We start from the raw sequence: 16,526 nt of genomic DNA, 5'->3' as shown, positions 1-16,526 counted from the left end.
AAAACTTTAATACTATTAACTATAACTAGTTTAATTAATAAAAATGGGTTTTTCTTACTATGGCAAAAAAGGGACTTTTTCTTAGAGAATGGAAATCATACATCAATCATAAATATATCATACCATGTTTCGGCTAAATAATATATGAATCTTTCTTCCTCCCAAAATTTTTGAATTTTCTTTAAATATTCTATACACCACCTGACAATTCCATTACAGCACCTCTTTTGTTAACCATCTTTAGCTTAAATCCAAGTTTTATCAGGTATGTCCACAAGGTTGAGACTGAGAAATGTTTGTCCCTTGCCGATAAGGTGTCATTAACCATCTCTATGGTCAGAACCTCATTGTTTTTGTATTTAGAATACACTCCTTTCCTTAGCAATTTGGCAATATCCGTGTCAAGTCTCTTTGATTGTCCTACATCTTTCCTTTTTATTCTGTCTTTAATCCTTTTTGTTACATGCATATTGTACTATAGGGAACCCGTGTTAAAAACGCTGTTTTTTGCAAAGCACTACAATAATTTGTGAACTGAGGGCTATTCCTTAGATTGTTATAAACATTTAGATAAATTTGTTTGGCATCTGTACTTAAACAATTACGTTTTAAAACTGCTTGATTTTCGCCTGTAGCTTTTACTTCCCTTGCTTCTTTTTGCTTCCTCAATACTAGAAAATGAACTATCACAACTATGTTAATCTATGTAATATAAACTATGTAATCTAAATCACTGTCCAGATCACTCTTATTGTTTTCATCACAAATGTTATTGTCTTTCTTATGCACCTATGGTCTCCATAAACCCGCACAAACACTTTCCTCTTCATTTGCCAAATTTTGCTGCCTATTTTCCCAGGGTCGAAACATTTTACGGTCTTTAGATATAATACCAAAATCCACAAACACAAATAAAAAACACACTTCCTGACAGTAAAATCTGAAAAAAATTTAGACGAATGTAGGCCAAATTCTAAATTCTTCACTTTCATAAACGTATAAAAAGCAAAACCGGCAAAACCCATGAAATAATAATAACCTCAATCATGATAATAATAATAACCTCAAACATGACTCCCCTCCCAACTATTGAAGGTGATAGACCCATCCTTAAAGATCTCTTTAAAAACACGACGAAAGTAATACAAAACCAGCCCAAAAATTTATTTGGGTACGGCCCCGTAATTCTCAAAATCAGTGGGATAGAGAAAGTTGCTTGCACAAGCCTAAATCAATCAGTGCAATCACTTGCACAGCCTAAAGTAGGAATCGCCAGAACGCAGGTGTTTTATCTTTGTTTAATAGACTGGCTAAAAAGAGGTGACAAGTCTGTGAGCGCTGGAAGTGTTTAAAATATTTTGTAAGATACTTGAATTTTAGTCCGCGGTCAATATTTTGATATTATTTACTTTCTAAAAATGGACATTTTTGAAAGAAAAATAAAAAATAGTATAAAACATGAGGTCTTACGTATATTTAAAATGATATCATAGATAAACAATATAAAATTTTGCCATTTAAACATGTATATCATGCGACAATAAATACAACATAGGCGCACGGACTAGTTAGTGCGGCATCTGCGACACATCAAAGATTTTAATAAATCTCTGAACTCGACTTACAAACACGACAAACACGGACAAACTATCACCTAAAAGAAACAACAAATAAGAAACGTACTTACCGCTTGCCGAGGACATGAAAAATACGTGCAACCCAAAGTCAAATTAAATCATTCAGATAATAGTGGGTGCTACAAAATAAATCCTGAAAAAGCTTGCAAAGAATCTGCATGTCATTGGACTGCAGAACTCTCTTTCTATACAACTTCAGAAGTCAGTAAGTTTATCTATCTAATAGAATGCGAGCGGTTTTAAATCATAGACCAATAGTAGAGCATTAAAATCAACATTTTTGTGTTTTGTGATAACACATCACTGACACTTACCGACTTATACGACACGACACCGAAAATATAATTCGCATCTAAAATGCACGAGAAAAAGAAACAAAAAAACATTATAATAATTTTGTCAGCCAGAAGAGCTGATTTTCTTTCTTAATATTTTCTTAGTTTCCTATAGATCGTGGAGACTTATTACAGTTATTTCGCTCTTATATACCTTTATTATTTGCTATTTTTTTATTGTCCTTTTTTACATAAGAAAAAGAAATTTTCAAGTCAACGCACATTTTGAAAATGTGTGATTTTGGTATAGAATTTTGTTCCAAAATCAAAAAATGCTAGGGAACCGGTTTTACGTTCATTTTGATTCGGTAATAGTACTCAAAGGATCTTGAAAAAGTAAAGGATGGAAGAATAAGAAATTCGAAGTTTTCCGTAAATTAACGGTCCCGCCTCTCAAATTTAATTTTTTTTGGTGTTTTTTTCCAATTTTATTATAGCCATAATGGATTCGTTTTGAAGAACGAGTACCTTGCTACATTTCTTGTAACTTTTATTACAGACAAAAATTTGCTAGTCATAAAGTTTATCAAAAAAAATGTTTTTGATTAGTCTTTTTTTTGGCTTTAACAATAAAAGTAAAAGTTTTTAAAAGTTTTTGTAGTGGGTTGGGTTACCACTAATTAATTTTCCAGTAACAAATTTTAGAAAAAAATTAATACCGTAGGAACAAACTGACTTTCTTTTGTTTTTTCCACACCCAAAGGGGGCGTAATCGGCCGCCATATTAGACTTCCAACTTTTAAAATTTTCCGACAGATGACGCAAGTAACATGTTATTTATAAATCGTTAGTTCGTCCACCGTTGGCTGTAGCGCCACTGTGGAAAACAGGCAAATAACACAATGGACATTCGACACACTCCCGAAGCTTCCCCCGAAGCGACTCCGCGAGCGCCCGAACAGGGTGACCTCGACACATAACACACCGCTCGGAAATACTCGATTATGTTGAGACGAGAGAGACAACAAATCGGAAATCACTTACCAGAATACGTACCGAAAAAACCTTTCGAGACACTGAATTATCGGGGTTCCCAGCGCTATTATTTTACAGGTAATATACTATTTTTTTAGGTGATCAAATAATGATACCATTCGATAAATCGTTAAAAAAAAATAATTAAGAAACAAAACTAATTTCAATAGCTGTCTTATTATTCTTTTTAGTATATGTTTCCTATTTAATGGTTGGGTTGAGTTGTATTGGGCTGGGTTGGGTTGGTTGGGGCTGAGCTGGGTTGGTAGTGATTTTTTTTTATATAAAAAGGCGCTGGGTGCAAAAAGGACCTGTTGGGTGAATAATAATTTTTCATAAGAAAAACTGATTGCGCAAAAAAAAAACGAACAGGGGTAAAATTTTAATATTTTTTATTTTCTTTTTTCAAATGATTGAAAAATGATTGAGTCTCCGACAACGTATTTATAATAAATACGACATACATTAACTTTTGTAACTGTTTAATTTTTTAAATTCGTACAAAAAAACGGCGTTCGATAAGATAGTAAACTGTTACCATAATTTGTATACATTCCAGCCCTGACAAAACTCAACAATATGAATGAAAATTTGGCTCAATCTAAATAAGGCTGTAATATATGATATTCTCTAAGAACCTGTTTCTTTTCCTACTTATAAATATTATTAACTAATAACTCATTGCACTTTTTTACGACACCAATTCAGAAATAATGTTAGTCACAAATTACTTGATAGCAATAAGTGTGTGTATAAGTAAATTAAAAACTGTATAGTCTATTACAGTCCTTTTGGTTATTTTATTCAGTATGTTATATTTAAGCTGACACACTATAGTTTATAATCCAAATATCCTCGGAGGCATATGACTTCATCAAAATCATTCAGTTTCTCCAGCATATTATCCTAAATTGCACTTTTTCAAGTTTATTAGTCAAAAGTAGTAAATATAAACACTATCTATATAAACACTATAAACACCACACCTATGCAAGTCAAATGGAACTTTGTTTGCCACAATTTTACACAAAAAAACTTGCACTTTTCCAAGTGATGGTACGTTTTTTTGGCGTCAAATTCCTCTTCACTTCGCAATAAGTATAATGCAGGTATTTAATGTTCTAAGAAGAAGAATCACAGGATAGGAGGCCAAGTAAAAAATTACACAAAGTTAGTTATAATGTTTCTTAATCAGTATCAGAAAGTATCATCCCAGGTCCTTTGTAATTATATCTTAAAGCTTCAAATATACTGAAGAACTCACAACTCACAAATTAATAACTTTTGGCAAACTATCGATAAATATAAACTAATTATTGTAAGCACGACTCGAATGTAAATAAAATAATATACCTATACCTAACCCTATTTTGTGTTAGATGACAACACTACAGCTATTTCGAATAAAAATTGGCTGACGTGTAAAAGACCCAACCGATCATACTCGAACGTTTAAAATATTTCGCGGGTATTGTGGCGAATGTCCATTATGTCGAATGACGATTGTGTCGAATGCACCCGTCTCGCCACTGTAAGCTGTGGGAAGAGGGGAGGCGGCGGCGGGTGACCAGACGGAAATAAAATTCTGGGAATTATATATTTATTTCATTATTTGCGTTTATTTTTGGTTTGTACAGAACCGTGTTGTTTTGAAGGGTATAAATAGACTAGAAGCTGTTTGAAAAATAAAAAATATTTTTGTTTTTGTATTAGTATTAGTAGTCAATAAGAAAAATATTTGAATATTGATTTGTTGAACCCAAAAAAATATGAAAGGTTTATATGTTCTACGCAGGGTGGAATCAGGACAGATATGATTAAATTGCGAATGCTTTCTAAAATTACGAATATTTTGGTGTTTGCCATTCATAAAAGGAGCACATTTATTTGTCTTTGCTCATTTTATGTTAAGCTTATTTTTGGTGACAGAAATCAGTACAAAAGCAATAACAATTTTATTTAATAAAAGTAATATATTTTTTACTATTTTTATTTAACACAATTGAGCTAAAAAAGTTTCTCTTTTTTATATCCTTTTTTCATTCGCTTTTTTCTGATATTATTTAAATCCGTAGAACAAAATAATTAAACACACAATAAATTACACACCTATTCATGGGGATTATTTGACCCTACGAAGTTTCATTTGTTTTCCGACTTATCAGCATAAAATAACACAACCTTGCTATAGTTTTATTTGAATGGCTGTTATTTTATTGAGTCGCTGCGATAATTTTACTACAAAATGTTTTTGAAGAAAATATTCGTATAGTGCTGTGATTTTAAGACTCAAAAGTTAGAGGTTCAGTTAGGTCATATCAAAGTTGCGTCATTTGATGCTTATCAAAATAAAATTTAAAGGTTTTAATTTAATTTTCGAATATTTACGGAAAAATTTATAATTTTTTTTAAATACTTTACTTTTACTTTCTACAGGTTTAAAAAAAATATTTTAAAATACTACGCCTTTTAAAAGAAAGTGACACTTTTTCATGGTCGCTTTTTTTGACCTACATGATAATCGTGCTTAGCATCATAGGTACCTTTCCTATATATAATTTAATTTGAGATCGCTTCAACAGTTATACAAAAAAAAATCTCGAATATTACAAATAGGCACCTAATAAGAAACTAGTAAATTTATTGTGTTGTAAAAAATATACCATATCATATAAAAAACAATGCGGTCTTTTTGCAAGCCATTGCTTTTTTTGTAAATGTATGACATGGTCTGCATGCAATTAAACAATGTTATAATTTGTCATATAGCTTTGACCATTGACTATTTACCTTTTCCAAGGAAATTGTCTTAATTTATTTTTAAAATAAAGCACAAAAGACTTCTCTGATAAAAAAAATTAACGAGTTTTAATATCTTTTCAAGAAGCAATGAATCGTTTATAATAAAGAGTTATAATAAAGAGCGATCGTTTTTTAATAATTATTTTTTTCCTATTTTTTTTAAATTAATGCATACAATTAAAAAAAACATGCGTTAAAAGAGAATTCAATTACCTTTAAAATAAGGTATCACATTTAAGATTTTAGAAAATAATTCTGAAAAAAAATAATGATTCTCCAACATATATATATAAAAACCTTATCATTGAAAAATTCATAATCGGAATTAAACCATAAATCACAAAGAAAAATTAGAAATTACTTGTGGAAATTTAAAACTGAAATATTTTTATCAATTCTCAATCTTTTCTGAGTTTATTTTGAATCCAACACTATCCTTTTAATCCCAAAAAAATTAAAATTGTTTTTCTTATAATTTATTTTTTTTTTTAACTTTTTTATCTATATAATAATTTTTTTGTAAAGCTTAAAATGATTTCAAACAAAGAATAGAAGTTGGCTTCCTAGTTAATAAAACATTTATTTATTGGTAATTTTTTAATAAAAGTTTTAATTTTGTTTATGATTGAGTAAATTAAATATGATTACATTTTTGTTTGATTATTTTGAAATGTGGATTTATTAGATTAATTATTGACAAGTATTTTTTTTTAATAAGATTTCTGAACATAAACAAATAATTTAAGCCTAAATAAATAAATCTGTTAATTTTTAAAACCTAGTATCAAAGTTTATATAAAATAAATTTTTAAAACAATTTAATTAGATTTAAAATATTTAAACAGGAAAAAAGTTGCAAAAAAAAAGAGTTAAAAAAACAGCTTTTGACAATGAATTTTAAGTCTTCATTCTGCTTTTTAGGAATCATTAAAATTTAAAATAAATAAGTCATCATTGCATAAAAGGTACTCCATAAGAGTATCACAAATAATAAGAAAATATAGAGGAATTTCCTTGTAACATTCTTTTCAGATTTGTTTTAAACTGACTAAATTATTTTCTTTCTGTGTTCTTCTGTCTATTTAAGATATTTTTAAATGATTAAAAAAAAGTTTGAAAAATTTGCCTTTATTCCTTTCATATCTTTTAATGTTCTAATAACTAATGTGCCACCACTGTAGAATATCTAGATTGTGGATTATTGTGTTAAATATGTTATAATAATAACGATAATAAAAGATAATCTTTTTTATTAAAAAAATATTATGATGAGATCTAATATAGTTTTCAATTTCTCCTGTTCATTTCATAAACATATTTTATACAAGTATTTCAAATGTAGTATAAGAAAAATTGAGGGAAACTATTATTACTAAAATTATGAAAAAACCACATTTTGACAAATAACATGCTTTGAATGTTAATTTCATGCTAATAGAGTATATTTTGAGAACCAAGTAGATTAAAACAAGGCAAGACCAAAGTAAAACTAATTTTAAAATTTTAATTATAAAAGAGAATAATTGGCCAATATATAGAGGTGCATGTCCACAGTGTAATTAAAAGTACCTTAATTGTAATGGCACTAAATTTTTAAATTTTCAAAAAATATTTGGCAATTACTAGCTTAACCGATAACTATTTATTATCTTTTGATATAGTGTTTTTGTCCTTTGGCTGCTCAAGCTTAGTTTCTAATCTTAATGAGAAAAAGAATAAAAATCTCAAAAAAAATTATATTTTATTATCAAAAAAATGAACTAAGCTATTTAAAAGTTCTAATTTATGTGTCTAACTAATTTGATAGTTACATTTTTTTGTTTAATACTAACATATACATGTATGTAATGAACCCATGCTTTTTAAAAATGGGCATGGAATTGTAAATTAATTAGTGATTAAAAGAACAAGGTTAATAAATAAATAATGTCTATTTACCAATTTTTAAAATTATTTCACATTATATAACCCTCCTAATTAATTACAAATAAACAAGTTACTGAGAAGAATAAGCAACTAAGGCTTGTAATACTAATTAGTAATACTAATATTAAAGAAATATACAGCTTATTATTAATTTACTCATACACTAGTTTTGCAGTTTTACACTTACTTATACTACACTACACTTTCATAATAATACTCTCGGAGACTAACCTTTAACTATAATCTGAACTTGCTAAGTCAAAATTTTGCTTGGTATGGCTTGAAGAAGACATTATCAATCATCATTAAAGTTCGTTCACACATATTTGTTTTGTATTTTTCTCCAGATACTTTGATTCTTGCACCAGTTTCTCACAAATAACAAATTTCGAGATTTGCTGAATAAACAAGTGTTAATCTATATTTTCCATGAAAATTCACAATTAGTGTTGCTACCCACAATTTTTGCCCAATTGGATAGGTTTTATAACGAAATAACATTGAAATTTTAGCTTGTAAATTAAAAAGTTTAGAAATTGCAATTGGATAAGATCCAAAATAAACAAAACAAACTAACCTGACTTTATTCGGATCTGAATGTGGCGCCATCCTTTAAAAACTGCTTGAACGTTTTAAATACAGTTTTATTCGAAAAATCAATAAAACAAGGAAATCGGAAAAAAGTTCCATTTAAAAGAATTTTTCATCAGATTTGCCTGAAATTCGGCACACAGATTCTCGCATATATTCCGCACAGATTCACTATTTTGTTTTGTGATATTCGATCTGGTTATCTTAAAATTTAATAAACTGTAAATAAAATACCATCGGTAAAACTGGCAACGACGTGAAAACCCCCGACCAAGATGCAAGCCAGCATGAACAGCTGACGAGGAAAATCAATAATTTAATAATAGCAAATCAAAAATGTAAATTAAAACGGTCGCCAAACAAAATAGTGAATCTGAGCGGAATCGAATAAGAAACACTTTGCCCAATTTTCAACTCATTCTGATGTGAGGTTTTTTTTAAGTACTTTTCTAAGATGCTAAAAGTGACCAATCACGAGAGCGAATTAGACGTCGGAAAAGCGGCAAATGAGCAGGACTACTTCCCTAATATTCCCGCTTCTTTACCTTGTATTTCTTTTGTAGATGGTTTCTGCTATTTATTGTTCTTTTTTCGTTAATTCGTTGCGTTATTCGTTAATCTTTTCCCTTAATGAAGATCAAGTGCTGTTTAAAATTTTTTAAAGGTTTTGGTGTTTTTGAATCATATAAGGGTCTTATTCATTTGTCCTTAGTCATTTCATTTAAAAGCGTAAAACTATTTTTTTTTGCAGTAATAAACATACCGAGTATTTTTTTAATATTGCAACAAAATTCAGGAACGTATTCCTATGAACATAATACAGGGTCCTGCACCAGTGCGTCGGTCTTCCATAAAGCCTAAAAAAATTAGGTTAAAATTTTCTAACCTCTTAATAAATTGTTGGGACCTGATCGCATATCTGGAAAATATTTTGAAGTATACAGGGTGCTTCAAAAAAGTAGGGCGATATAAGCAACAGGCCTCATTCTATCTTGCTTGGGGTAACAAACACGCCCTGTCTCCACAAATCTTGCTAGTAACCTTCTAAAAGATTTTTCTTCTGGACCTCTTCTATCAGGATAGCGCGCCTCATACATTCGAGAGCCTAAAGGGGCAATTCTTGGCAAATCTTCAATTTGCTAAAATGCATTTTATAAGTATGCAATTTTCGTTCAGATTAGATTTCTGAAACAAAACTCCAAATTTCTTTTACAAATAAAGTTACAATAATTTAAATAACTGAATACTTAAGCTGATAATACACATACAAAAATTATATTCTCACCAAAATGTCAAAAATTTATTTAGAGAAACAGGTGAAATATTTTGCTTGGCAACAAAAAAGGTATTAAAATACCTATTTTGTTAAGAATGCAGATTTCCTGATTCTCATTTAAACATTTTATTATCTACGGATAATTATCGTGAATATTTTAAAAACGACTAAAGATAGCTAATATGTTTACATAATAAAAAAATGTTCATGTATTAAATCTTCATTAAATGGATAAAAAATATACAGGGTGTTCCATTAAAAAAAAGCAAGAAATGGAGCTTTGAAATTCGTAAAATATGACTGCTTACTACGAACACCCTGTATATGACAGAAGGAAACAATTTAAGTCAAAGTAATTCTCCATTCTTCTAGAATCCCAATTAAGTCCAATATTGACATTGAATTAACATTTCTAGTATCAAGATGAAATTTAATGATGTAATGATTTTTAGATTTTTTAATAAAAAAAATTATTGCAGTTAAACTGCGCATGGCAAAGCAGCCATATTTAGCGCATATACTAGGTAGCCTAAGACGGTCTTAAAAATAAAATAAAAATAATGGCATTACATTTTAAAAAAATGCTGCTTATATCGCCCTACTTTTTTGAAGCACCCTGTATACTTCAAAATATTTTCCAGATATGCGCTATCAGGTCCCAACATTTTTTTAAGAGGTTAGAAATTTTTAACCTAATTTTTTAAGCTTTATAGAAGACCGACGCACTATTGCAGGACCCTGTATATCCTAAACGTCTTAGATTTTACATCCAATCAGATTGATACATAGATTTTTCTCCCTGACCTAGTTGAACAGTAACATTATTTAACATATACAGATCGTGTTTTCGTTCGTTACTTATAGGAAACCGCATAGAGGCGAAATTTTGCAACGTCGCGCGTGTACGAGTGCCTGCGACAGAGCACCGCCCCGGCCGGCCCGAGGACGGGTGACGACTGACGGGTAGTAAACATCTGACTTTCGTGGGAGTTGCGTCGTTTGGCGACAAAATGTCCCAAAATACGAGTATTACGCGAAAATCCAGGCATTTTCAAAATCTTTATTCTAATGCGGATTTTACAGACATGACATTGTGTAAAACCCGTAATCTTAAAATGTTTAATATACTATGTTTTGCATAATGAAAATTAAAGCGTTATTCTAATAAAAAATAAAATATCAACTCTGATAAAAATATAATAAAAAATCAGAAATAAAACTCTAATAAACAAACTTAACAACATATCATTTTTTAAATAAAAGGCTCAAAGAAACCGCCTTCTTTCGCTAAACAAAAACTTAACCTATCATAAAAGCTATTTCGCACCTCCAAAAGAGTTTCAGGTAAAATGGAATTGGCACCTTCGACAATTTTATTTCGCAACTCCTCTAAATTTGTTGGCCTACTAAATTCATGCTTGTAAATGCTTTAGGTAACCCCACAGATAAAAGTCATTTGGAGACAAATCTGGAGATCTAGGAGGCCATTTAATATCGCCAGTCCTACTAATAAAGCGGTTAGGAAAAGTATTTGTTAAAAATTCTTTTACCCTAGCCGCGTTATGAGCAGGACAGCCATCTTGCTGAAAATAAGCCGATCCCAGGTCTACATCAGGTAGGATTTGAATGGCAGGAAGAACTTGGTTTTGCAGCAACTCAAGGTACTTTTGGGCGCTTAAAATGCCATCAATAAAAAATAGCCCTACAACATTGTCGCCCAAAATACCTGCCCAAACATTCAATTTCTGAGGATACTGGGTACGAAACTAAAAACTTCTGTGCTCGTTTTCCTGAGACCAATAACGAACAATGGAAGGATTGTGTTTGCCATGTAATGGAAAAGAAGATTCATCAGAAAACAAAATATTTTTTAAAAAATATTCGTTTTCATTTGCCTTTTCCATCATGGTTTCACAAAATTCCATTCTTCGCCACTGGCCTTCAGGAAATATTTCCTGAGTTTTTGAATACTTGAAAAATTTGTACCCATATTTTTTCCAGATACGAGCAACAGTTTTATTGCTCATTCCCAGTTCCTCTCCAACACTTCTAGTGGACCGTATCGAATCAAGTTCTAGGGTACTGCAAACCCTTTCTTCCCGCCGTTCTATATTCTGGACCACTTCAACAGGTGGTTCTTGACGTTTTGTGTGGCATTTTTTACAATCATGAAGGCAAAAAGATGTCTCAAAATTTGTAATCACATTTAAAACCGTTTTTGCACAAGGAATCGGTCTATTCTCAAATGTCACTGAAAACAAATCTCTACATTGTACTGCCGAATTGCCTCCATAAAACCATTTAATTAGTTGAACTCTTTCGGAAGGGGTATAAACAGCCATAGTCAAAAAAAAAAAACTCAAAAATTATTAATCCAACGTGCAGTAACACAGCAAAGTGAGGTCTGCTGACTCCCGGTTCAAAAAATAAAAACGAAAAATTCCGCCGCCTGCAAGCCGCAACCAAGCGGTGTTGCCATTATTTTCGGTAATACGTAGCTCACGATAACACGATCTGTATACTAGCATCACATATTCTTAGCTTCGAAACCCCCAAATTGATTGGGAAACCCAGATTTGTTGAAAACTGTGCACCAGCGTTCATCTGAGTAAGTGTATATTTAATATTTTTATCAGTTTAGGTCTTAATAAAATTTTATATAATGTCTGAATGTGCAAAATTGAAAGCCCAAAGAGGTTTAATTAAAAGTAAAATTACAAGGTTTAAAAACCAATTTCAATCGATTTTAAAAGAAAATATTGAGGAAAATATTTGGGAGGATTTTAATGAAGTACAGTTGCAAATAGAGTGTAAGAGCTTGCGGTACAGCCGTATTTGATTCTGATGACTTCCAGACCGACGAAACTGAGAGAGAATCGTTTGAAGATATTTATTTTGAGCTTTTTGGAAATATTAAAGCATTTTGTAAGAATTTTAATAAAATAGACACAAATGATTCTGTAACTGGTAAACAAATGGATGTACCAGAAATATACAATAATAATGCCTCGCAAATTATTAACATTGAGTCTATGCCAAATAATAATTATTTAAATGATCAACCTTTAATTAAGTTGCCACCAATTAAGCTACCAACATTTGACGGTAAATATAATAACTGGCTTGAGTTTAAAGATACATTTTTCGCATTAGTAGATTCCAACGAATCTTTGAGCGCTATTTAAAAATTTTATTATCTACGGGCTTCTCTGGATGAGGCCGTATTAGAAGTTATAAAATCCATTGAAGCTTCTTCCGCCAATTATACAGTTGCATAGAATTTTTTACTTGAAAGATTTGAAAACAGAAAATTAATAAGGACTTAAGAGAGTCATATAACGAGATTATAAATTTGTATAACTAAAAATCTAAGAGCATTGAATTTCCTAGGGGAAAAAACTGAGACCTGGGATAGTTTAATAATATATATAATGGTTAATAAATTTGATCCAATTACTAGGCGCTATTGGGAAACTTACAAATATAAAGAGCAATTGCCTTCAATGCAAGATTTAAATGAATTTTTGAAAATAAAATGTGAAAAATTTGTTTGTGAGTTTTTGAATAATTAGAATTAACGGTAGTGAATGAAAGAGGTCAAACTTTGGACAATAATTGGGCAATGAAGTTCTGTCAGCGCCTACTAGTTGAACGTTGAATGCGCACGTTAGCTAGTGCAGTGTTGCCGGTATATCCGCCTTAGAAGATTGATCGCAGATATTGTTGTCGACTGCATTAATTCGTTTAATAAACAAGTAGACGCTTCGCGTCTACTTTGGTCTGTGGGGACCAGTAGAAATTTTAAAATTTTTTGTCAGTACTACAAAAAAAATCTTCACAATTATCCAAGGAGTGCCCTAAACACGCAGTGGGGGAGAGACCTGCCGTATCCTCATAAGGCTCCGAGTTCAAACCTTAGCCTCGGCATGGGGCTCTACCCAATTTTTTCTTTTTTTAGTACTTCGAAAAAATTAACATCTATAGTAAATACAGAGAGAAAAGGGAAGGTCTTATTATATATTATATTCAGAAATAAATTTCATTGAAATATTACTTACTTATTTCTGGGTTTCATGCTTCAGAGAACCATGATCTGTTACAATACGCTCCGCTCTTTAATTTTAGTTTAGTAGAAAATATTCTCAAAATTTCCATATATTAAAATTATGTCAGGGTTCTAAAATGAATCGGTAATAAAATCGTAAACCAGATCAACATTGGAAATATTTTAAAACAAGTTGCTTTGGTCCGATTGAAAAAAGTACTATACTACTAAATAGTTACATCTATTCGGTGGCAATTAAGTTATAAAATTCTGTCTGTTATTAATTTTAATAATATAAAGTGTACCCTTTAACTCTCAGCCATTATTTACAATTTAATTATGCCTAAAAAAACGAATTGACAACTTTGGTATTGTTTGGTATGAACAGCTTAATTCCTTTATGTAAAGCCACCTTAACATGTTGTTGCATAATTCTGACTCACGTTGGTTGCTAATGTTGCTATCGGGCTTAAGCCATAAAAATCGAAGAAAAAAAGAAGAAGACGCCGACTTTCACTTGTCATTTCAATCTCACTTTCCGGCCCACAACTCCCACAAGTAGTGTTGTAAAAATCCGGATTAATTCAATATCCGGACAGCATTGATTCGGATAAATTGAAAATTCGGTTTTTTCATCCGGATGAATTCATCCGCTCGATGTCTCGCCCGTTCGGCAAATTATGTCATGTTTCGGGCTTGATGCTCGACCGTCTGATAAACGTTTTTTATAGCTGTTTTTCGAATATAAGGTATGCATTATGCAACCCATTAGACATTTCGTTTTTACGTATTTCTACATGATGTTAAAACTAAAATAGCTAATTATATATGTAATAAATCAAGTGTATTTTAAACGATGCAAAATATCACTACAAAAATGCTTTGTTTACAAAAAAGTTTGGGCGTTCTCATATTGTCTCTTATGTTTCTAAATGAGTACAATAAGGATAGATAAAGCAATAGGCGACACAAGGCGACGCGACGATATTGCCGATTGCCGGGTTATTTGTCCGGACGATTTAATTCGGATTTTTTTAGCCGGTGGAACGTGGAACTTCGTGTCACTTTGTGCAAGCTTTTATTTCATTGTCGGTCGAATGAACGGGCGGCGTGTGTCCGGACGATTTAGATATCCGGATTGATTCGGAATAATTTGATATTCGGATTGAACGGACGATTAATCCGGACTCTTCGCATCACTACCCACAAGCATAAACGCCACCGGTAATGTGAGTCTGGGAGTTCCCTCAGTTCCCAAAATCCAAACAAATGTTGGAAGATATTTTTGAGTCTCCACATCTTTCTTACTTTTCTATATGAAAATAAAATGTAAGTATCACAATTACACACATACAAAAGTTTTTTTTTAAATTCAGTTTCATAATTACCAATTTTTAGTGAATAATCGTGAAATTTATGAAAATACATACATTTTAAGGTTATGTCATAATGTTTTGATTGTTTTTGTGATTTTAGTGGAGTACACCAACAAAGGTTATGTGTTTTGCACCAGATTGAAAGCATCTTAGCGAAAAACGGACCTGTCATATCTTTAAATTTACAAAAGAGCCCCTGGAAAAAAAAAATAAATATCTGCTAAAGAATACTAAGGTATTTTTACTAAATCTTTCATTTTTTTAATACCTAAATGAGGTATTCTATAAATTTTGTTCCTTGTAGGCAAATGGATAAAAAACTTTCAGTCCATGCATTGGTATGTAATTGTTGACAAAAATACAATGAATGGCCTCACTACTTTTCCACATGCAAAGAGGTTAACCAAGGAGAAATTAAAGAAATTGTCAAAAACCTAGGTAGGTCTATACTTCCAACTTATCTTTATTTATTTCGAAGCTTGATTTTTTTCAAGGTACATACAGAATTGCTTAGTACAAACTTATCTATACCCAGTACAAGTTTGTCCACTTCTTTGAAGCATGGTACTTCAAACAGAGAAACTGTCAACAATTTGGTAGAAGGTGAGCCCGTTTCAAATTCCAGTAAGAGATATGATTTCAATTTTACACCAACAGCAGAGCCGAAATTCATTTTGCTTATTAAGTTTTGCAAATTAAGTTTTTCATATGAGCATTTAAAAAATAGTCATAACAAAGTTCAGTTGTATACAGGTTTGACATGTAATAAATATTTTGTAACCTTAATAAGTGAATTAGTTTTATACATTATTTAAATAATAATTGTATAGTTCACATAGAATAGGCAGAAATTATATGTACCTATATAAAAAAATTTTATTAAGATAAGGAAAACATGTATTAAAGCATAACACATAATATAGACACACATGTAATATCTTTATTAAAAATTATAATTCTATGTTATGTAACATTAGAGCCTAAAAACATTAAGGAGAATGAAGGTTGTTATTGGCAAATGACAATATTATTTTCTCTATTTCCTACATTTTTGGTGAAGGGAATAGGCTTTTTAGCCCTAAGAAGCCAGGTTAAACCAAGAGCAAAAAAGTTTATGTCTCATGAGTAAAGTAAATCTTTTTATTGAAAAGGCCATCCAAGAAAAAGAAAATATATAAAAGCTAAAAATATTAATGTTAATTAATATTTTTAGTATATAATGTATTTAATAATTAATATATATGCTGAAACAGACTGATCAATTAATTCACTCTCGTACTGGCGAAACGTTATGGCGTATTCACCAAAGTATGCAGATAATCGCTGTTTTTAAAGTAATTTCATTTGCGTTTTCAAATTATGCTTCAAATTCAAAACTTATTTTTTTACCTTAAAGACCATTCAAAACTTAGTAGAAAAGTTTAATAAGTAAATTTTCCACGATTTATCCGTGCCACAATATAAAGGGAAAAGAGGGTCCTATTTATTAGGGTATTGGGATAAGACAACCGGGTTTTTATGTCGATTTTTTTATTTTGAAAAGCAATTGTAATAAAATATGAA

General features: G+C 30.8%; 1 protein-coding gene and 1 long non-coding RNA gene across 6 annotated transcripts in view; both read left to right on the top strand.

Annotated features, from left to right (window-relative positions):
* Window positions 1–16,526, top strand: part of LOC126741951 (zinc finger protein 675-like) — a 252,011-nt gene that overhangs the window by 213,862 nt on the left and 21,623 nt on the right. The window contains exon 13 of one of the 4 annotated variants that reach the window (XM_050448432.1): window positions 2,729–3,017. The exons of the other annotated variants lie outside the window; for them this stretch is intronic. Within the exon in view, the coding sequence (XP_050304389.1) occupies window positions 2,729–2,755 (27 nt within the window). The 3' untranslated portion in view covers window positions 2,756–3,017. Of the gene's footprint in view, window positions 1–2,728; window positions 3,018–16,526 lie in introns of those variants that run through there. 4 annotated transcript variants of the gene reach the window in all.
* LOC126741958 (uncharacterized) lies at window positions 14,157–15,965 on the top strand. Of its 2 annotated transcripts, XR_007662446.1 has the most exons (4): window positions 14,157–14,916; window positions 15,064–15,198; window positions 15,268–15,401; window positions 15,458–15,965. It is a non-coding gene; the product is annotated as an uncharacterized LOC126741958 (long non-coding RNA). The 2 variants fall into 2 exon arrangements; XR_007662445.1 differs by having other exon boundaries at window positions 14,157–15,198.

The sequence above is a fragment of the Anthonomus grandis genome, chromosome 11, assembly GCF_022605725.1.
Source record: "Anthonomus grandis grandis chromosome 11, icAntGran1.3, whole genome shotgun sequence".
Taxonomy (NCBI): Eukaryota; Metazoa; Arthropoda; class Insecta; order Coleoptera; family Curculionidae; genus Anthonomus; species Anthonomus grandis.
The sequence above is the reverse complement of the archived record's forward strand: the minus strand, read 5'-3'. Positions and strand labels throughout refer to the sequence as shown.